We start from the raw sequence: 23477 nt of genomic DNA, 5'->3' as shown, positions 1-23477 counted from the left end.
TGGCTCCCAACACACTGCCAAAGCAATATCACTTTAAATGTGGACTGAGAACCCAGAGTCCTAGTGCAGGCTCAAATGTAGCCCTGTGGTATGATCTAAAAGCTATATTGGCCGGGTACAGTGGCTCACACCTATAATCCCACCACTTTGGGAGGCCGAGGCAGGTGGATCACCTGAGGTCAGGAGTTTGAGACAAGCCTGGCCAACATGGTGAAACCCCGTCTCTACAAAAATACAAAAAATTAGCCGGGTGTAGTGGCAGATGCCTGTAATCCCAGCTACTTGGGAGGCTGAGGCAGGAGGATTGCTTGAACCTGGGAGGTGGAGGTTGCAATGAGCCGAGATCATGCCACTACACTCCAACCTGGGCAACAAGAGTGAAACTCCGTCTCAAATAAATAAATACATACATACATACATAAATACATGAATAAATAAATGCCACATTATTGTCTTCCTGAATAACAGCTACTTTTATAACATAAACAGATCAAGGAGATTTTACCATATGCATTACAATAAAGCACACTTCAAAAGTATAGTCATGAAAGTACATACTTGACCTATATTTTGAAAATTCATGGACAAGTCCTACTTTCCAGAAAGAAAAAGCTCATAAATGTAGTACTGTACTAAGCCATAGAGTTTACTGGAAAACCTAGGATGATTACAGAATCATTCTGGCCCTTAACCTGGAAGCCATGCAGAGAAAGTTCCAGTAAAATACCATGCTGACACCACAGGCACCTTTAAAGACAAGTTTCTAGGAAAGTTGGGCATTTGACAGGAAGGGAAAACAAGGTAGGAAAGTACTGTGGATCTTCCCAACTATTAATAGTATCATTTCATTAAAATTGGACAGTCTCATCCCTTTTTTTTATTGTTGTTCTAGATATATACCTATCACCCCCTTTCTTACACATATACACACTGACATCTTTTAACTGTATTCTCCATTTAATAGTGTTGGACATAGAGGCTGGGTGCAGTGGCTCACACCTATAATCCCAGCACTTTGGGAGGCTGAGGCGGGTGGATCATTTGAGGCCAGGAGTTTGAGACCAGCCTGGCCAACATAGTGAAATCCTGTCTCTACTAAAAATAAAAAAATGTAGCTGGGCATGGTGGTACACTCTTGTAATCCAAGTTACATGGGAGGCTGAGGCAGGAGAATCGCTTGAACCGGGGGTGGGGGCAGAGGTTTCAGTGAGCCAAGATCGCACCACTGCACTCCAGCCTGGGTGACAGAGCAAGACTCCGTCTCAAAAAAAAAAAAAAAAAAAATTAGCGTTGGATGTAGATAATCTTCATATAGCATGAAAATACAATATATGTTTTGTAAGTGGTCTTCAAAATGTTCTATCTGTTGAGATAATCTCTTTGGATAATGAGGATCTTACTCCTTGTCCAGCATTTCCATTTTCAAAAGCATCTCATGCACACGAACAGTACGTACTTACCATTCTCAAGTACGACATCCACAGCCACAGTTGTCAGGTCTTTAGTACAAGCAGCCTGAATGTCCTCAGTTGGGGCAATGAATGTGCTGAGTCCAGTCATTTTGTTGACATAAACCATTCTCCCCAGGGCTACATCGAAATGCTGCTGCCAATCCGAGCAACACGTGTTTGACTCTTCAGTTTCAGAACAAGCTCTTGCTTTAGATTCCTCACTTTGAAAACAAATTCCATTTTGGTCACCTGTGGCATCGTCTACCAGATTCATTAACATTCCACTGGGAGAGTCCGGACTTCCTGTGTGTTGTTCTGAAGCTCTGATAAGAACATCTGAATCTTTACTGGTAACTTTAAAATTATCATAGGGCAATACCAAAGGAGTTTCTGATATCACACAGTTCTCTGTTGTATTGCTGTTAGAATGTGTTTTACTATTTTTATTAAAGGAAATATCCTGTGTGGCAGAATCTGATGTTGGGATGACACCATTCTCTGTTTTTTCATGCTCATTTTTAAATAACATACAAAAATCTTGTGTTAACACACTGCACAACTTGCTCTCTTTCCTACTGGAATCTGAATTTGGAAGTTCATTAAAACGACTCATCATCTCCATTGTTTGAGTTTCTCTTTCGGAACCCTTCCGTCTGGATAATTTAGAGGCTAGTGATTCAGATGACTTCTCAAGGTCCAAAGGTTTTCTATTAAAGAGAGATAACTCCTTCAGGGTCATAGGGCTTTCTCTCAAACTAGGCATCTGTTGTTCTAAACAATCTTCATCCTTGGAGAATGGAAGCTTCTCTGAGTCAAGGACGTGGCTTACTGGTTGGCAACTACTATCTGAATCACTATGCTTCATAGTAGTGATTTTACAAACATCAGAGTTGTCTAAGCAGTTCTTGTTCTTCAGCAGAATGTCAGGTTCAACTTGAGGACTGAGATTGGTAGTGACTCCGTTACTTTCCTCTACTTCTGTATCCAGAGGATTTTCAACCTTCCCATATTGCCTCTTAAACTTCTCTAAAGATCCTAGCTGTGAACTCAAGCTTAGCTTCTTACGGACGATTGGTTTGGAGGAACCAATTAATTTATCTGTTTTCCTACTATCATTTGAAACGTGTCTATACCAGGGGAAAGAGGGGGATGTATCAGATAATATGCAACCTGTTTGTGATTTTTTGCTATCTTGCTGAAAAGTAGAAAACTTTGCATAAGTTGCTGTAGGTTCATTCTCTAGCCCACAACTTATATTTGTTCTGCAAATTTTTTTGTTGGGCAATTGACCAGATTCTCTACTTAAAGTGCCGGCTAAATCTTTGAGGTCTAGAGTTTCAACTGAATGACGTGTTCTATTTCCAAATGTTTCTTGGGCACGTGTGGGACCAGGTCTAACATAATTTTTAAATGCATGTTCTGTTTCAATTGATTTAGTTTTCTCATTTTGTACTATATGAGTTATAAAGCCAGTGGAACATAATTTAACTCGTCCGTAACTAAAAACATTTCTTCCTCCACAATTGCTAGGCTCTTTTTTTTTCTCCTTCTCTGTCTGAGCACTATGTACTCCCAATAATGTTGTCGCAAAAGGCAGAGGCTGGCATCCCACTTCAGTAGCATCTTTAAATCTCTCTGGTTGATTCTGAATTCTATTATTTTTCATGACGTTGGCAGCCATGTCATTAACAGTAGTACTTTCTTTCCATATTTCTAGATCCTCCCCACTCTCTTCAAAGTGACATGGTGTCTGAAAAGGGCTTAAAAACATTTCTGAACTGGTTCCACATGGGTTTTCTAAAGAGCTATGTTCCAGGCAAGATTTTTTATGTTTCTCATTTTCTCCTGCTTCTGATGCTACAATTGTCTCTTGTTCTAACATCTTGGATTCTGAGCAAGAGCTGTCTTTGTTTTGTAAAGATGGCTCTGTCATTTTGCTATGGCCTGGACCACCTGATTCATAAATGCATAAAAATGCATCATTTGTATTTTTTCTGATAGCTTCTAAATCCCTAGAATTCTGTGTGCTTATGTTTTCTGCAGTAGCTTTTCTTTTCACAGATTTTGATTGCAAATTAAACATCTCATAGGAATCTAAAATATTATTACATGCTTCCTGGAAACTGCCCTGGTTACTCCTCTCATCGGAAGTCACACGCTTCTGAAGAGTAGCATCAAATAAATTAAAACCATTATCTTCACTAAATTCCTTAATATCCTCACCTGATAATTCCACAAATAATTTTTCTTGCTTTAAAAACATTTTCACTCCTTCCTGAATACAAAACAAGAGAGTGTCCCAGTTCTGAAACTCAATCAGAGTTTTGGCTGGCTCCATGCACACATCATACTCACAGAATTGGCACTGCACATTAATTACATATATGCCATAGAGTTCTGGGGTAGACCGGTGCCGAAGACTTGAACTCATTTGCCTACTGGTGGAACCGTTCTTTGGCTTGCATATAATACTCTCTTTCCTTAATAAAAAGTCAATGAGTTTATGTAGCTTTGTCCTTAAAACCAGTCTTTTGTTCACAAACAAAAACTGCATATTCTTATTGTAATGTGCTTCAGAGCTGATATAGCCACTAAGCTCAAACTGTTTATATTTAAAACTGATTTCTCTCAGCTTTTGGGACTTTCCCAATCCATAAATTTGACAAAATCGGGAACATACGTCTTTGGTTTTAGGGAGTTGAAGAACCATGGAACCAGAAACATCATTTCTCAAAGAGAAAGAGATGGAAGGGTGCATAAGTGAGAGAGCTTCTATCCTCTGCCTAACCTTCTCAAACTCCAGTCTAGGGTCCATGCATTTCCTCCTTACAGGCAGCTGGTAAAATAGGTTATACACTGTTACAGTGGTCCCACCGCTTGGTCTAGTCACATCAGCTTCACAAGCTTTCAGGGCTTTTCCACTCTGAAACAGTTTCACAAAAGTTTTCATTGTCCTGTTTTTCTTGGACGAAATTTCCACAGCGCTGGCCATGTCGGCAATATTTGCCAAAGCCTCTCCTCGGAAACCATAAAACCTTGGATTCTCCAAGTCCTGTACCGAGTGGCATTTACTGGTGAAATAACGATTTCCCACTTTCTCTACATCATCACTCCCCATCCCAAATCCATTGTCTATCACTTGAACTTGGAAGGTTTCCATATTCACCCTGACAGCCACACATTTTGCTTCAGCATCAATACTGTTGAGGGCAAGTTCCTCAACACATTGGCCCAAGGAGCTTATGGCCAAACCAGAACGCAATTTGGCTTGTACTTCAACTGACAAGCACTTGATCATGGTAGGTAGAAAGATGGTGAGAATGCCAAGCAATGGTTTCCTTCTCTGACGGGAAATAATTGCCTATAGGAGAAAAAAACCACACACGCACATAATCAAAGCTACAGCATTACACATTTCTTTCAAGCATTATGAAGAAATAGCATTTGAGGCAAATGAAATCGCTCTTATTAAACCAAATTGTGAAACAAAGCAAAACAAAGTTATACCACTGATCTCTAGGCACAGCTCATGCTTGGTGCAATGAATTCACATCCAAAGAAACATTCATAATTTCATAATTTTCAATGCTCCTTTCTAAATCCCACATGTCCTAAAGTGAAATCATAATTACACTTGAAGTTGACCGGTAAAGACAGTATTAGAAATTCTAACCACTTCACCAAAAACAGATGCTTAAATTAAATACAGCTAAGGAACATTAGCTAGAAATTATTCACGACAAAAATGTCCAAGCTAGTTTCATAACATTTATACATTACACAATAACCATGACTTTTAGAAAAGCACTTATAATGAATTGCTAAGACATTGCAATAAGGTGAAGCAATAGGAAGAAATTTTAAGAATCAAATTGTATCAAAGAGAAATTGGGGGCATTAAGAGATTATTATTATTATGGTTAAGTATAGTCACCTCAGGGAAAGAGGTTGGGAATGGGAAAAGATAAAGCAGGAAAATTCCTTTTCATATAAACCTTTCTTTGCCATTCGATTGTTAAATCCTGTTCACGTATTACTCATGTTTTTAGAAGGTCGTTATTATTCTTTTTTGAAACAGGGTCTTGCTCTGCCACCCAGGCTGGAGTGCAATGACACAATCTCGGCACTGCAGCCTGCACCTCCTGGGCTCAAGCAATCCTCCAGCCTCAGCCTCTCAAGTAGCTGGGATTACAGGCGCGCACCACCACGCCTGGCTAATTTTTGTCTTTTATGTAGAGATGGGGTTTCACCATGTTGACCAGCCTGGTCTCAAACTCCTGAACTCAAGTGATCCTCCCGCCTTGGCCTCCCAAAGTGCTGGGATTACAGGTGTGAGCCACCGCGCCCAGCCAGACGGTCATTATTATTAATATTCTTTTGGTCTTTACAGACGGGCATAAACTACCCTGGTAATAATAATGATGGCATGGGGCTGCCTGAATTTGATTTTAAGTTTTCCTGCAAGTAAAAGCACAAAAACAAAAAACATCTAAAAAACCCAAACCCTAAGATTCTAGTGCCATTAAAGGTCTCCCCCTCTTCTCCATCAGTGAAAGCCGCGTGGGGGAGCCCCCTGTAGGCGGTGGGGTTGGTTTTCCGAACCCGGGAAAATCAGGGATCTAACTGCAGAACTGCTGCTGCTTTCTAAGCTAATGCACTTCGCAGCCGGCTGCAAGTGAGGGGCAAACGTTTAACAAGTATTCCGATTAATGTAAACTCAACGATTTCCTGATGACGCCTGCGCCTGGGACGGACGCAACGCACTGGCCTGGATCCAGGGCCCAGGGGCCTGGGAGCGCCGCGCGGGCCGCGTCCAGGGCAGCGCCGCCTTCCCGCCAGGCCCAGCCCCTCCCCAGCCAGCCCCGTCCTTGTCCCCACACCGGGCCCGCCCTGCCGCCAGGCCGCCGGGCCTCCGGGGTCCTCGCGCATCCGGCTCCGAAAGCTGCGCGCAGCCATCATCAGGCCCTTCTGGTGTTAGAAGAGCCCCCGGCAACATCTTTTCGTCGCGTGCTTCCCCCAGAGTCACCTCGAGTCCAGCTTAACCAATTCTCGGACACCAACCGCCTGGGACGCCGACGCGCGCACCTTGGGTCTTGAGGCTCGTGCACGTGCGAGTCCACGAGCATGCGCTTCGGAGGGGCGCGCCAGGCCACGACACACCAGTGCGCATGCGCATCAGGTGTTCCAGCCAAGGATCCGCATCCCAGGGTTCAGTGAACGGGTACCTACAGTCTCAATCCTTATCCCCTTTTGGCATGGTGTGAAAGACTATGTCGTAACTTTTACTTTTGTTTTTATGTTTGTTTGTTTTTTTCCCGTGTGTTCCCTTTCCTTTTTTTCTCATTTTCACCTTTGCTCTTAACTACCGTTTAATTCAATATATATTTTATGTTTGCTTATTGTCTTCTCTCCCTAGAATGTAAGCTATGTGAAGGTAAAGAGTTTATATATTTTGTTTACTGCTGTATCCCAGCTACCAAGAGCAGTGCCTGGCTTATGGTAGGCACTGAATGAATGAATAATTCCAGAGGCTTCCATCTTAGAATTATAGCATTTGGAGCTGGAAAAGGCTGAGAAACTGTCTAACTCAACTCTTTTTTTTTTTTTTTTTTTTGAGACAGAGGCTGTTGCCCAGGCTGGAGTTCAATGGCGTGATCTCAGATCACCGCAACCTCCGCCTCCCGGGTTCAAGAGATTCTCCTGCCTCAGCCTCCCGAGTAGCTGGGATTACAGGCATGTGCCACCACGCTCGGCTAATTTTGTATTTTTTGTAGAGACGGGGATTTCTCCATGTTGGTCAGGCTGGTCTTGAACTCCCGACCTCAGGTGATCTGCCCACCTCGGCCTCCCAAAGTGTTGGGATTACAGGTGTGAGCCACCGCACCCGGCCTTTGCTCAACTCTTAATTTACAGACGACAACACCAAGACTCTCTTCACTGACTTGAATCTCCCCAATGCCACCACAGCTTCTTTTATAACTAAAGGAGAGCAGAACTCTGAGAATGCTGTGAGAATAAAGTGTTTTGAAATTGTTAACCAGTCCTTAGTTTTTGCTTTCTATCTCATTTTCATTGAGAATTTATTTAAAGTGGAATTTATAACAAATTTGTCAGACCTGGTAAGCATTTGACATATACTAGTTTAGTGACTAACCAAACCCAACCAACCAGTCTTCTAGGGCTGATTAAGCAAAATCCTGATAACTGTTTATGATTATTACTATAGCTAGGACTGCTATAACAAAATACCTCAGACTGAGTAACTTAAGCAGCAGCAGTCTATTTCCTCTCAGGTCTAGAGACTAGAAGTCTGAGATCAAGGTGTTGGCAGCAACGATTTCTTCTGAGGCCTCTCCTTGGCTTGTAGATGGCCATTTTCACAGGGTCTTTCATTTTTGCACATGTGTGTCTATGTCCAATATGTTCTCTTATAAGAACACCAGTCAGACTGGAGTAGGGCCCACCCTCACAGCCTCATTCAACCTTAATTACCTCTTTAAAGGCTCTGTGTCCCAATACAGTCACTTTCTGAGGTACTGGGGACTGGGACTTTAACATATGAATTTGGTGGGACACAGTTCAGCCCGTAACATAACTTTATGTGAATTCCTTACCCAGAGAAAAGAAACAACAGCAGAAGTAATTCATCCAAACATCATATGAACAGAGCTAACAAATTGAACTTGTGGTATTTGTTCTTATTAGGCATGCAATTTCTTGAAGAACATTTCATAGAAACCATTTAAAGAAATGACTAACATAACTTTTTTTCTTTCAGACTTCTTTAAATTACCTCAAAATCCTCCCACAAATGTTTACTGAATAAATACTTCTTATTTCGCCCAAAAGGAAGTTCACTGAAGATTTTTAAAAAGTACTCTAAGCAGAAGGTTCTAATGTTTTTATTGATTAGATTTGTGTACAGTAATAATCCTTCCATCATACAGGTAATATATAATAACATTCAAATATCTGACATTAAAATAACTTATTGACTAATGCTAATATTAACACACAATAGTTCTATCTCTATTAACAATAAAAACCAAACCAAATCAACCAAAAACAAAACTTAAATTCAGGCCATTATTTTACAATTTGGAAGTCTGAGTAATCCAACTTTAAGATGACTTTCTCATTGTTGAAGTTTGCTTTGTCGATGTGTGATTTGGGACTTCCTCTTGTTTCAAGCCATTCCTGCATATGACGCACCTTGGAGATGGGACCTTGCAATTGTCCTTGCACTGTGCCCCGGTCAGTGTTCTGGACCCAGCCTACCAATCCCAGCTTTTTACCCTCAGCCTAAGGGGGGAAAAAAGAGAGAGAGATCCAGTGAGATTGAGGAAAACAAGGTAAGACTACAATCTGGCCTATAATCAAACCACACAAACTAATTTGATATTGCCCAGAACAGTCAAAAGAAAGACAGCAAGAAGGAGCTCATTGCTTATCTTCACATGAAGTGTTGGCCACTTGACTCCATGTCTTTCTTCTACCCTATAAAACTCAGGCACTAGAATTTTTCAGTGTGAAGTCAATTTGGTTAAGTACCAAAGACTTAAGTCCAAAACAGATGCTTTTGAAATGATCCCCTAAGGCTGATTGTTTTTAGAATACCGGACTGTATCTTGCTCATTTTCCCTTCCCCTAATCAAGAATCTATTGGGTATGTTAAATGGAAAAAGCATGAAGTTCTTTGACCCTTCCCTTTGCCGTTAACCAGGACCACACCTAAAATCCAGATGAATTCGTGTTCGTTATATCTTTAAAGATCATTAGACAGTATTTCACAATTTCCTGAGCAACTCATCCCATTGTTCTTACTGTAGTAAAACTGTCTAACCCAATATATTTATGTCGTAGCCAAAGCCCACTTTGTTGTCTTCCTAGAAAAGAAAAGCAGCTGGTGATCAACCTCTCAACAGCAAACCATGAGACTACATAACTATCAGGTTTTCACTTGACTTTCTTCTCTTCTGTCTAAATAATCACAATGCCTTTAGGCTTATGAAAAGCATCTAATCATTATAGTGGCTTATCCTTTTTAATGTTCTTTCCTTTTATTAAACTGTGGCAAGACTGAATGTTTAGGAAAGGTAGCAATGTTTTGGAGGTAATTTTATTTTTGTATAAATTTATGATTAGAATATTAAGTCACTGATTGTTAAAGTAATCTATCTAAATAGAAGGTGTTGGATTACAAAAGAAAATGGGAGTTAACATGATTGCATGTCAAAATGTGGGAAATTGCTGGAGTTGGCCAAAGAAAACGTTATGCATAGCAAAAAAAATGTTTGATGAGGAATGTAAGTATCCATCAAATCAAAGATATGTTCAAAGCAAAGACATGTTTGCTTAATGAACAAAACAGACTCCAACCAAATAAATAGCCATTTGAGGGATACAAAGGAAATTAAAGAATGAAGAAAAATAGAAGATGCCTACCCGATGCACTGCTAAGTGCCAAAGAAGATACCATAAAAGAAGAATGCTGAGAATGAATTTTGAGTAAGACTCCACATCCAACTGACTTGGTATAACAACTGCCCTCTTCTGCTTCAAATTAACCCACGGGAGCTGACTATCTCCAGTTCTTAAGAGATATCTTATATGTATGGTAAATAGCTGTAAGAATGTGCAGTTTTAAACAGGAGGTTTAACAGTCAAATAAATCTTTAAAAATTTGCAGTGTGATTTATCTGAACTCTTTTTTTTTTGAGACGGAGTCTCACTCTGTCGCCCCTGTTGGAGTGCAGTGGCGCGATCCAGCTCACTGCAAGCTCCGCCTCACGGGTTCACGCCATTCTCCTGCCTCAGCCTCCCAAGTAGCTGGGACCACAGGCTCCCGCAACCACTCCCAGCTAATTTTTTTGTATTTTTAGTAGAGGTGGGGTTTCACTGTGTTAGCCAGGATGGTCTCAATCTCCTGACCTCGTGATCCGCCCGCCTCGGCCTCCCAAAGTGCTGGGATTACAGGCGTGAGCCACTGCACCTGGCCTTACCTGAACTCTTGAGAGTTGAACAGAATGCTACAAAATTTGACCAGTGTTGAGAATGGGTGTTTCCTACTGGTTTCATTTGTGTGCTCAACTCTGTTCTTATTTTTTTAACGATAGCATAATGTTATTGACTTATGTTCAGTTTTGAATATCTATTGCACAAGTAAACAGGGTTTTTCTCCCTAAGAAAATTCCAAAAAGCGAATTCTACCTCATAACCATATTTTTGCTTAAACAATCATCTGACAATATTTTAAGGAATATAATCACCAACTCTAGTTGCAATCTAAAAAGAAACTCTCTTCAAATCAATAACCAAGATTTCCACCTTAGGATACTAGAAAAAGAAGAGCAAACTAAATCCAAAATGAGCAGAAAGAAAGAAATAAAGATTAGAGCAGAAATTAATGGAAAGCAGAAGAATAGAGAAAATCAATAAAACAAAAGTTGCTTCTTTGACAAGATCAACAAAATTGACAACCTTTAGCTAGACTGATAAAGAAAAAAGGATGAAAGCCTCAAATTACTAAAATCAGAAATAAAAGAGGAGACATTACCACCAACCTTACAAAGATAAAAAGGATATAAGGGAATTCTATGAACAATTATATGCCAAAAAGTTAGATTAACTTGGATGAAAAGAAACCTAATAACCTAGAAAGACAAACAACCAAAACTGAATCAAGAAGAAATAGAAAGTGTGAATAGACCTATACCAAGTAAAGAGATGGAATTTTTAATCAAAAACCTTCCCACAGAGAAAAAGCCCAGGACCAGATGACTTCATGGGTAAATTCTACCAAATGTTTAAAAAACAATCCTTTACCAACCCTTCACAAGCTCTTCCAAAAAATAGAAGATCCAAACCAAGAATTAAGGGTTAAAAAAAATAAGAGGAAACACTTCCCAACACATGCTATTAAGCCAGCATTATCCTTATACTAAAACCAAAGCTAAAAAATAAAAATGAAAAATAAAGAGAAAAAAAAAAACCCCAGTGTAAAAGAAAAAACAAAGAAACTCCAAAACAACAAAGCCGTCACAAGAAAAACACCACCAAAAAACCATAGACCAGTATCTCTTATGAACAGAGATGCAAAAATCCTCAGCAAAATACTAGTGAACCAAATCAGGCAACATCTAAAAAGAATTGTACACCATGACAAATTAGGATTTCTTTCAAGATTGCTTCAATATGCAAGAAGTAATCAACTTAATATGCCATATTAATAAAACAAAAGCTACATGATAATCTCAATAGATGGCAAAAAAGCATTTGACAAAAACTAATACCTCTTTTTTGATCAAAACACTCAACAAACTAGGAACAGAAGGAAACTTCCTCAACCTGATAAAGGGAATCTGTGAAAAACCCACTGCTAACATCATACTTAATGGTGAAAGATTGAAAACCTTCCCACTAAGATCAGGAACAAGACAAGGATGTCTGCTACTACCACTCTGCTCAATATTATACTTGAGGGTCTATCCATAGCTGGAAAAAGAAAAGGTATTCAGATTGGAAAGGAAAAAGCAAAACTACCTCTACTTGCAGATGACATATCTTGTATACAAAAAGTCCTAAGGAACATACACAGGCACACACTAGAGCTAATTAACAGTCTCACAAGGTTGTAGGATATAAAATTGATATACAAAAATCAATTGTATTTCTATACACTAGCAATGAAAAACTGAAAATGAAGTTAGGAAACAATTCCATTTATAATAGCATCAAAAAGATAAAATGTCTAGGAATAAATTTAACAAAAGAACTGCAAGACATATACAGAAAGTTACAAAACATTCTTGAAAGAAATTAAAGACTATCTAAGTAAATGAAAAGACATCCCTTATTGATGTATTGGAAGACTTAACATTGTTAAGGTGATACTACTACCCAGTTGATCTACAGATTCAACTCAATCTCTATCAAAATCCCAGTGCTTTTGCAGAAATCGAAAAACTGATACTAAAATTTACATGGAAACATAAGGGACCCAGAATAGCTAGAAATAATCTTGAAAAGGAAAAACAAAGTTGAAGAATTCACACTTCCCAATTTCAAAATTTACTACAAAGCTGCAGTAACTGAGACAGTGTGATATTGGCATAAGGATAGTGGCTTAGACCATTTCGTGTTGCTATAAAGAACTACCTGAGGGCCGGGCATGGTAGCTCACACCTGAAATCCCAGCACTTTGGGAGGCTGAGGTGGGGTGATCATGAGGTCAGAAGTTCAAGACCAGCCTGGCCAAGATGGTGAAACCCCATCTATTAAAAATACAAAAGTTAGCTGGGTACGGTGGTGGGTGCCTGTAATCCCAGCTACTCAGGAGGCTGAGGCAGGAGAATCATTTGAACCTGGGAAGTGGAGGTTGCAGTGAGCCAAGATCACACTATTGCACTTTAGGCTGGGCGACAGAGCAAGACTCCGTCTCAAAAAAAAAAAAAAAAAAAAAAAAAAAAAAAAAAGAACTCCCGGAGGCTGGGTAATTTATGAAGAGGTTTATTTGGCTCATGATTCTGTAGATTGTACAAGCATGAGACTGTCACTGGCATCAGGTGAGGGCCTTAGGCTGTTTCCACTCACGGTGGAAGGCAAAGGGGATTCTGCATGTGCAGAGATCATACGGTTAAAGAGGAAGTGAGGCAGGGTGGGAAGAGGTGGGGTACCAGGCTCTTTTTAATAACCAGTTCCCACCAGGTGCAGTGGCTCACACCTGTAATCCTAGCACTTTGGGAGGCCGAGGCAGGTGGATCACCTGAGGTCAGGAGTTCGAGACCAGCCTGGTCAACATGGTGAAACCCCATCTCTACTAAAAATACAAAAATTAGCTGGGTGTGGTGGCGGGTGCCTGTAATCCCAGCTACTTGGGAGGGTGAGGCAGGAGAATCGCTTGAACCCTGGAGGCGGAGGTTGCAGTGAGCCAAGATTGTGCCACTGCACTCTAGCCTGGGCGACAAGAATGAGACTCCATTTCAAAAAAATAAATAAATAAAAATAACAACTAGTTCTCAAGGGAACTAATAGAGTAAGAATTCATTGACCCTCCCACCCTGCAGGAAGGGCATTAATCTGCTCATGAGGGACCTGGCCCCATGACTCAAATACCTCCCATTATGTCCCACCTTCAACACTGGGGATCAAATTTCAACATGAGATTTGAAGGGGACAAACATCTCAACTACAGTAGGCAGACATACAGATGAATGGAATAGTATTGAGAGTCCAGAAATAAACCCTTACCTTTATGTTGATTTTTGAAAAGGGTGCCATGACAAATGAATGTGGGAAATAATACTAATTTCAACAAATGGTGCTGGGACAACTGGATATTCACATGCAAAAGAATAAAGCTGGATTTCCTACCTCACATCACATAAAAATTAAACTGGATCAAAGACCTCAGTCTAAGAGTGTAAACTATGAAACTTTGAAGAAAACATGGGCGGCTGGGCGCAGTGACTCATGCCTGTAATCCCAGCACTTTGGGAGCCTGAGGCGGGTGGATCACGAGGCGGGTGGATCACGAGGCGGGTGGATCACGAGGTCAGGAGACCAGTCTGACCAACATGGTGAAACCCCATGTCTACTAAAAATACAAAAACTAGGCAGGCATGGTGGTGCACATCTGTAATCCCAGCTACTCAGGAGAATCGCTTGAACCCTGGAGGCAGAAGGCTGCAGTGAACTGAGATTGTACCACTGCACAGAGCAAGACTCTGTCTAAAAAAAAAAGAAAAAAAGAAAAAAAGGAAAAGAAAAGATAGGCATGACAGCTGGGTGTGGTGGCTCACACCTGTAATCCCAGCACTTTGGGAGGCTGAGGTGGGCAGACTGCTTGAGGTCAGGACCAGCCTGGGCAACTTGGGAAAATCCAGTCGCTACAAAAAACAAAAACAAAACAAACAAAAAACATAGGCATGAACCTTCATGACCTTGGATTAGGAAGATTTCTTAGACATAACACTAAAAGTATAAGCAAAAAAAGAACAGATAAATTTGATTTGACTTCATCAAAAGTAAAAACTTTTGTACTTCATAGACACTATCAAGAAATTAAAAAGACAACCCACAGAATGGGAGAAATGTTTGTATATCATATATCTGATAAGGGACTAGTATCCAGAATAAAAATATTCTTATGACTCAAGAATAAGGAGGCAAATAACTAAAAATGGGCAAAAAGATTTGAATGGACATTTCTCCAAAGAAGACATAAAATATGCCAATAAGCCCATGAAAACATGTTCAACATCATTAGTCATTAGGAAGGCAAATCAAAACCACACTGAAAGTATACACATACAACAGGATATTATTCAGTCTTACAAAGAAAGAAAATTGTTTTTACTTTCATGATATAACACAGATGAACCTTAAGGATATTACGCTAAGTGAAATAAGCCAGCCACAAAAGGACAAATACTGTAAAATTCTACTTATATGAGGTAACTAGAATAGTTGAATTAATAGAATGTAGATTTATGATTGTCAGGGGCTTGGGGGAAGGAGAAAATGGGGAGTTAGCGTTTAATGAATACAGAGTTTCAGTTTTGCAAGATGAAAAGCGTTCTGTAGATAAACAGAACAATGTACTTAAAACCACCGAATTGTACATTTAAAAATGGTTAAAACAGTAATTTTTATGTTATATGTATTCTACCACAATTTTAGAAGTAAGTGTGCTATATGGTTTCCAAATATTTGGGGATTTTCCAGTTATCTTTTTTATTTTTTTTAATGTGGTTTAGTTCCACTGTAGTTGCAGAATATTCCTCGTATGATTTAAATCCTTTTAAATTCATTAATACCTGAAAAACAAACAAACAACCACAATGAGATATTACCTCATACCCACTAGGATGGCTAACATAAAAGACAGTAACCATCGTTGGCAAGGATGTGGACAAACTGGAATTCTCACACATTGCCAGTGAGAACATAAAATGGTATAGCTGCTTTGGAAAAGTTTGGCAGTTCCTCAAAAAGTTAAACATAAAGTTACCATATGACCCAGCAATCTACTCCTAGGTATGTATATACTCAATGGAACTGTAAACATTGTCTACACAACAATATGCACATATGTGTTCCCAGCACTATTATTCATAATGGCCAAAAATCAAACCCAAATTTCCATCAACTGATGAATGGATAAATAAAATGTGGTATATCCATACAATGGGATATTATTCAGCCATAAAAAGGAATAGGATACTAATACATGCTACAGTGTAGATAAACCTTGAAAACAATATGTTAAGTGAACGGAGCCAGTCACAAAAAAAGGCCACATTTGTATGATTCCATTTATATGAAATACCAAGAATAGGGTGAACATGGTGGCTCACGAATGTAATCCCAGCACTTTGGGAGGCCGAGGTAGGTGGATCACCTGAGGTCAGGAGTTCAAGACCTGCCTGGCCAACATGGTGAAACCCCGTCTCTACTAAAAATACAAAAATTAACGGGGCGTGGTGGTGCATGCCCTTAATCCTGGCTACTTGGGAGGCTGAGGGAGAAGAATCACTTGAACGCGGGAGGCAGAGGTTGCAGTGAGCCGATATCATGCCACTGCACTCCAGCCTGGACGACAGAGTGAGACAGAGTTGAGACTCCGTCTCAACAACAACAACAACAACAAAAATCTAGAATAGGCAAATTCATAGAGACAGAAAGTAGGTTAGTGGTTATTAGGGGTTTAGGGGATGAGGAGTGAGTGCTAACAGGTAGGGGGTTTCTTTTTGGGATGATGAAAATGTTCTGGAATTAGTGCACAACTTTGTGAATATACTAAAAATCACCAAATTATACACTTTAGGAGGATGGGTTTTATGGGATGTAAATTATATTCCAAGTTTTTAAAAGTCCCTGAATTATTATTTGCCACTTCTCTAGAAATGAAGGAATTTAAATAAGAGGCTAGATAATATCAACAGCAAACAGACTGCAGCAAAACAACTGTTCAAATGAACATATATATTTAAATGATTATAAATAGTAAAGAATAAGCTACAAGCCTAATTTTAAAAAAAGATGTCATTTTATATGCAGTTTTCCAATCAATATTTGTTTTTCTGCATTCTGTTATTCTTTCTTTAAACTGGGGAGTGGCCGGACGCGGTGGCTCAAGCCTGTAATCCCAGCACTTTGGGAGGCCGAGACGGGCGGATCACGAGGTCAGGAGATTGAGACCATCCTGGCTAACACGGTGAAACCCCGTCTCTACTAAAAAATACAAAAAACTAGCCGGGCGAGGTGGCGGGCAACTGTAGTCCCAGCTACTCGGGAGGCTGAGGCAGGAGAATGGCATAAACTCAGGAGGCGGAGCTTGCAGTGAGCTGAGATCCGGCCACTGCACTCCAGCCTGGGCCACAAAGCGAGACTCCGTCTCAAAAAAAAACAAAAAAAACAAAACAAACAAACAAACAAAAAACTGGGGAGAAGGGCAGGTAGAGAAAGATGGGCTATATATACCACTATCTGGCCCTTCTCCCTCAACAACTTTGACTAACCTTTGAAGCTATTATCTCAATCACCTTAATTTACAGGAACTTACCTGCATAATTGGTAGCAAAGCTAATTGGAACACAGCTCTTGCTATGAGTTTCAGCAATTCTGTTTTCAACGGTCATTTCCTATTTGAATGTCAGATGGGAAGAAATGGTTTCTGAATAATTAGAATAAGAGGTATTGGCTGGGCACAGTGGCTCACATCTATAATCCCAACACTTTGGGAGGCCGAGGTGGGCGGATCACCTGAGGTTGGGAGTTCAAGACCAGTCTGACCAACATGGAGAAATCCTGTCTCTACTAAAAATACAAAATTAGCGGGGCATGGTGGCGCATACCTGTAATCTCAGCTACTCGTAGGAGAACGCTTGAACCCGGGAGGCGGAAATTGCAGTGAGCTGAGATCGTGCCATTGCACTCCAGCCTGGGCAACAAGAGTGAAACTGTCTCAAGGAAAAAAAAAAAAAGAAAAAAGAAAAAGAGGTAGAAGGATCACTTGAGCCCAGGAGTTCAAGACCAGCCTGGGCAACATAGCTCTCTATTAAAAAAAAAAAAAAAAAAAAAAAAAAAAAGCTGGAGTGGTGGCATGCACCTGTGGTCCCAGCTACTTGGGAGGCTGAGGAAGGAGGATCATTTGAGCCTGGGAGGTTAAGGCTGCAATGAGCTGTGACTGTGCCACCATCCTCCAGAAAAAAAAAGAAAAAGGAAAAAAGGTATTGACAATTCACATTCATATTTCAAAGATTCCTTCCAGGTTAGAATTTGAATTTTAAGTACCACAGTCCCAGGAAGGAGACACTTAAGAAGTTCTGCAGTCCTAACTCATTATCTGTGGGATTAAAGACACACCAGGAAGGCAATAGCCAATACCTACAGAAGGCAGAGGGGAAATTGAGCTTGCATTTATGTGTGCCTGTTGAGGGAAGATTAACCACATTAAAGCAGAGGTAGAGGCTGCCAGCAGTTTGTCCATCCCCTTAAATACTCCCTTATTGCTCTAGGAAGAATACCAGGCTCCACATTCAGTGTTCCCATCACCTATTCTGGAACGGATAAAGAGTTTTTAATAAGAAAAATGTCAGCTGGAAAATGTAAATGTTCTTTCAAAACCAAAAAAAGAATAGAAAGGAATTAAGTGGAGAATTGAGGGAAGCTTGGAGAAAGAGGTCTGAAGAAAGTGCAGCAACTACAGAGGAAGCATTTATATATGTTATATACATGACATCAGGTCATCTAAATGCCATCTCTTCAATCAATGTTAGCCTTTCTATAAGAAATCTGACTTGGTTTGATGACGCCACAACAGCGAGAACTGGTGAAGCCCTCTATTTCCCTTGGAAGAGAGAAGCTCATTAATATGTGTGTCTAGATGCTCAGGCACCACTGTTGGAAAAAGACAAATAATAACAGCAGGATAATCTTCCATTTACACCATGTTTTACCGATTGCACAGCATTTTCATACTCATTGCTCTACAAACTACCTCTTTGCCATGCAGCTGGCCAGCGGCTTCCAGTTCACATTTGTCAGGAACATGTCCCTTGTTCCTATGCCCACAACCTAGGTTACCACCCCAAAGCCTCCAGGCCACATACCTGAGTATACTTGCGGAAAAACACCCCTTGCACCTTCCCAAAAATTTCATAATCCACTGATAACAGGGTGTCTCCTTCTGCCATGCTCAAACCTGTCAGAAACCAGGAAAGCAGAAGAGTGAAGGGCTATTATTCCAGGACCCACAAGCCTGAGTCAGAAAGGGCCACACCCACCCCTGTCCATCCTTAACCACTGCGACCTCTCCCCGACCTCCAGGTCCTGGAAATGGGAATCGTGAGTGGATGTGATAAGGCGTGTGTGAAGGAAGAGCCAGACGCCGGGAGAGGGAGCTTCGGTACGCAGCTGCCCGCTGAAGCCTCTTCTGGGGAAATCACCTGCTGACCGATGACCTCCTTACATCCATTCCCGGTCCCGCTCCTTCACTACCAGAATCCCCTGCTACTAACACCCAGAATCCCCTGCTACTAACATTTTAAGGCTAATCGACCTGACAAGCACACCCCGGGGGCCCGTCCCGGCTCACCCTCCTTGATTTCCCCACCGGCCGCCGGGCTCACTGCGGGACCACCAGGCCAACGGCTCACTAGGGCGCGCAGACCTCCGCGCCCGGAAGTTTAGTGTGTAGCTGCTCCTTCGCTGTCTCTCATGCCCATCACCTCCAGCTGGCCAATCAGAGGGGGCGCCTCGGCCCGTGCCCGCCAAGAAGGCGGGATTTCAGGACGCGGTTGTCCGGCAACCCAAAAGCTTGGGTTGGGGATCTGTCCAGGAACTCGGCTGGGCCTCCACAAACCTAGCCCTCATCCCATCTCAGTCAACAAGCGCACCCCTCTTCTCATTTTCTCATGGGGAGAAAAGCATAGATGAAGAAGTACATTGGGATACATTCAATCATTCAATTAAATACCGACTGACAGCTACTGTGTGCCAGGCACCTGTTCTAGGTGACCTGGCAAACATTAGTGAACAAAACAGGATCCCTGTCCTGAGGAGCTTAATTCTGGAGGTGAGAGACAAACAGTACACATTAAATATCATAACTAGCTTGTAATCTCAGCACTTTGGGAGGCCAACGCGGGCGAATCACTTGAGGTCAGGAGTTCGAGACCAGCCTGGCCAATATGGTGAAACCCTGTTTCTACCGAAAATACAAAAATTGGCCGGGCGTGGTGGTGGGCGCCTGTAATCCCAGCTATTCGGGAGGCTGAGGCAGGAGAATCGCTTGAACCCGGGAGGTGGAGGCTGCAGTGAGCCGAGATTGCCCCACTGCACTCCAGCCTGGGCAATAGAGTGAGACTCTGTCTCAAATAAATAAATGAATAAATAAAATAAAAAATAAACATCATAAATATGTTGAGTAGGATACATCCAACCTTTCTGTCCCTTTTCATTCAGTTCTTAAAGTTTGGGTCATAACTAATCTGGAATAGGGGATTACAGGGGCGTAAGTGCACAGGAGGTCCCAATGGAGGTTACGTCTGCTTCTGGGCTTCTGGAAGCGACTCACCGGTCTCCTTTACTAAGAAAATGTCAAATAATGCTTGAACAAATAACTAATCAAACAAAGCAAGAGCACAAGCAAAATAATTAATGGCTCCAGAATTACAGTTGAATCAGTCAATCTAAGTCAAATGGCCAAACTACACAAATTTATTTTGGGAAAAGGGAATTGTCAAGGGGGATGTGGATGAGGATGGTTAAAATTAGAGGTGATGCGTAAACATTTGAATCCAGCTGCCCTTATGATTCATAATGTGTGTGAAGGAAAACTGGTGTTTACTGATCCTTTGTGGATTGATTGTATATATTACACCACTTCATAACATAAGACTCCTTATGCGAATATGCCAGGTTGGCAGACCTGACAATGAGAGACGGGTTTGTGACAGTAGGCACGGAAATTCATCATTCTGCTAGTTCCCTGCTACAGAGTGAGGATCCATATGCTAGCAAATCATGCAACCTTAGTGTTGAGAGGCAGGGGGTTGGTGGTGAACAAGCTGGACTGAATGTTGTACTTGGCAATATTTGAAAATAACTCTAAATACAGTATCTTGCTAATGGTATTTCTTTCTCTAAAATTCATTTAAAAAATAGTTTATAGAATTCAAAACTTACTGAGTGTCTAATACGTATGGGGCACTCTAGAATATACAAAGATGAATGATATATAATCTTTGCCCTCGAAGAGTTTTTAATTTGGTGTAGGGGCACATATGCATGCAAACAATGACAATAAAATGTACGGCATGATAATTTAATTCTATGAAATGAAAATCCATTGAGAGCTCATCAGGAACCAGCCCTGTGCTATAACAAGGACAGAAAATATTACAAAGGAGCAAACAAATTAATTCTGATTGGGAAGATTGGGAAAGGGTTCTTAGAGGAAACAGCATTTAATCCAAGGTCACACAACCAGTAAGTGATGGAGCTGGGATTTGGTTCCAGAGTCAACTCCCGTGAATGCTATGCTCTACCAGCTCCCAGTATGTGGAGCTTAGAGTAAGGTAGTACCATGCAGATGAAGAAGTACAAGTAGCCAGTTGTGGCTAGACCAGGGGTCCGCTACCCTACTTGTGCATCAGGATCTTTGGGGAAGCTTTAAAAAATGTTAATCCTCAGGTCTCACCCCTAGATATTGCTTTCCAAGTAGTCTTAACACACAGCCAGGGATGAGACTCACTGGGTTGGACTCTGTGGCTTATTAAGGGGAGGCAAAACTGAAAAGGTAGGCTGGACCTAACCTGGGAGATAGAAATGCCATGCTAAATTATGCACTTCAACTTTATTTTCTAGGTGAAGAAGAAGCTACTGGGGAGGGAAATGGTAGGATCAGAAGTATTTAGTAATTAGCTTGATTTAATCACTGCACAATGCATACATGTATCAAAACATCACTGTACACTGCAAATATAGACAAAATTTTTAGTTGTCAATTATATCTTAATAAAACTGGGGGAGTGGAGAAATATTTAGACTGATTATTTTGGCTGCAGCATGAAGGTTGGGTTTGAAGAGCAGATATTGAAGGCAAGAACAGAAGTTAGGAGGGCTATGCCATCCCAAGGAGAAGTGAGGAAAAACTCACCTGGGGCAGCAGGCAGAAATGTAAAGGAAGAGTCATATATGAGAGACATGGCAGAAGTAAATTCAATAGGCCAGGCTTACATGTGTAATCCCAGCACTTTGGGAGGCTAAGGCAGGTGGATCACCTGAGGTCAGAAGTTCGAGCCTGATGAAACCCCATCTCTACTAAAAATACAAAAATTAGCTGGGCATGGTGGTGCACACCTGTAGTCCCAGCTACTAGGGAGGCCAAGGCAGGAGGATGGCTTGAGGTGGTTGCAGTGAGCTGAGATCATGCCACTGCACCCCCGCCTGGATGATGGAGCAAGACTCTGTCTCAAAGAAAAAAAAAGGAAGAAAACTCAATAAAACTTGTGATTAGTTAGAAGGAAGAGGCAACTAAGAGGGAAGCATGGAAGACTGATGCTGTGAGCATGCAAGGGCACACTGCAGAAGCAGATTTGAGAACGGGAGAGGATCATGAGTTTATGTTGTCTTACGGAATTTGAGGTTCCTAAGGAACGATCTTGTGGAGGTGTCAAATGGGCAGTCCCGAAATTTGAGTCTGTAACTAATGAGAAAGACTAAAGTTAAGCTGGCTGTCATTTAAACACAGGTGAAACCTGAAAATTTCAGCATTTGGTTGAAATCGTTAAAGAAGAGAATGTCTAGAACTATATATATATATATATGAAATAAGAGGGCTTCAGAAAACACTTAAATTTAGGGGGCAGATGGGGAAAAGATAAATGCCAGAGACTTGGAAGAAGATGGAGCAAGAACACGAAAGAAGAAACCAAGAGGGCACAGGAGAACTGAGAAGAGCATTCTAAGTGGGTGGATAATCAATAATGCCACATGAGTAGGCTGAAGAAATGAAGCTTTTGTCTTTGGAAGGTCACTGGTAGCTTTGTAGTTAAATAAAGTGGAGAAAGTAGAAGCCAGGCCACAATGAACTGGACAATGACGGGGAGATGAGCATATGTCGGCAGCAAGTGTGGAGATTTCCATTAAGAAGCCTTGTGGAGAAGAGGAGAAATGAATGGGACCATAATATGAAAGTTAGGTCATGGGAAGTAAGGTTTGTTTTGCAGGAGAAAGTTGAGTATATTTTAAAACCAAAGAGATGGAGTTTATGGAGAGGTATAACTTGAAGTTAACAAGATGCAGACAGGATGCTGTGGCTCACGTCTATCATCTCAGTACTTTGTGAGACTGAGGCGGGAGGATCTCTTTTGACTCCAGGGGTTTGAGACTAGCCTGGGTAACAAAGGGAGACCCTGTCGCTATAAAAAAAAAAAAAAAAAAAGTAAGCTGGGTGTGAGGGGCACACACCTGTAGTCCCAGCTACTCAGGAGGCTGAGGTGGGAGGATCACTTGAGCTGTGGAAGTCGAGGCTGCAGTGAGCAGTGATTGTGCCACTGCACTCCAGCCTGGGCGACAGAGTGAGACCCTATCTCAAAACAAACAAAGTCCGGGCGTGGTGGCTCATGTTTGTAATCCCAGCACTGTGGGAGGCTGAGGCAGGCGGATCACCTAGGGTCAGGAGTTCAAGACCAGCCTGGCTAACATGGTGAAACTCCATCTCTACTAAAAATACAAAAAATTAGCCAGGTGTGGTGGCAGACGCCTGTAATCTCAGCTACTCGGGAGGCTGAGGCAGGAGAATCACTTGAACCCAGGAGGCGGAGGTGGCAGTGAGCTGAGATTGCGCCACTGCACTCCAGCCTGGGCAACAGGGTGAGATTCTGTCTCAAAAAACAAACAAATTTTAAAAAACCCTCAAAACCAACAAAACAGAAAACAAAAACAAAACGCTGGGGTAAAGTGATGGAGTCAATTCCCGGAGGGTACTGAAAAGCACTAATTCAAGAGAACTCATGG

General features: G+C 41.4%; 2 protein-coding genes across 11 annotated transcripts in view; both read right to left on the bottom strand.

The window, feature by feature from the left end:
* Positions 1 to 6548, bottom strand: part of MLH3 (mutL homolog 3) — a 35198-nt gene extending 28650 nt beyond the window's left edge. For 5 of the 8 annotated variants that reach the window (XM_050798652.1, XM_050798656.1, XM_050798657.1 and 2 more), the window contains exon 1: positions 1461 to 5280. In XM_050798652.1, coding sequence (XP_050654609.1) covers positions 1461 to 4749 — 3289 coding nt within the window. In that variant the 5' untranslated portion in view covers positions 4750 to 5280. Of the gene's footprint in view, positions 1 to 1460; positions 5281 to 6477 lie in introns of those variants that run through there. The other 3 variants (XM_050798651.1, XM_050798653.1, XM_050798659.1) reach the window with 2 other exon arrangements.
* Positions 6549 to 8331: 1783 nt separating this feature from the next.
* Positions 8332 to 23477, bottom strand: part of ACYP1 (acylphosphatase 1) — an 820450-nt gene continuing 805304 nt past the window's right edge. The window contains exons 2-4 of one of the 3 annotated variants that reach the window (XM_050798915.1): positions 19051 to 19135; positions 18566 to 18657; positions 8332 to 8753 (exon numbers count right to left, since the gene is read on the bottom strand). In XM_050798915.1, the coding sequence (XP_050654872.1) occupies positions 8538 to 8753; positions 18566 to 18649 (300 nt within the window). In that variant the 5' untranslated portion in view covers positions 18650 to 18657; positions 19051 to 19135 and the 3' untranslated portion in view covers positions 8332 to 8537. Of the gene's footprint in view, positions 8754 to 18565; positions 18658 to 18901; positions 18982 to 19050; positions 19136 to 23477 lie in introns of those variants that run through there. The other 2 variants (XM_050798916.1, XM_050798917.1) reach the window with 2 other exon arrangements.

The sequence above is a fragment of the Macaca thibetana genome, chromosome 7 (assembly GCF_024542745.1).
Source record: "Macaca thibetana thibetana isolate TM-01 chromosome 7, ASM2454274v1, whole genome shotgun sequence".
Taxonomy (NCBI): Eukaryota; Metazoa; Chordata; class Mammalia; order Primates; family Cercopithecidae; genus Macaca; species Macaca thibetana.
This window is presented reverse-complemented; position numbering and strand designations above follow the sequence as displayed.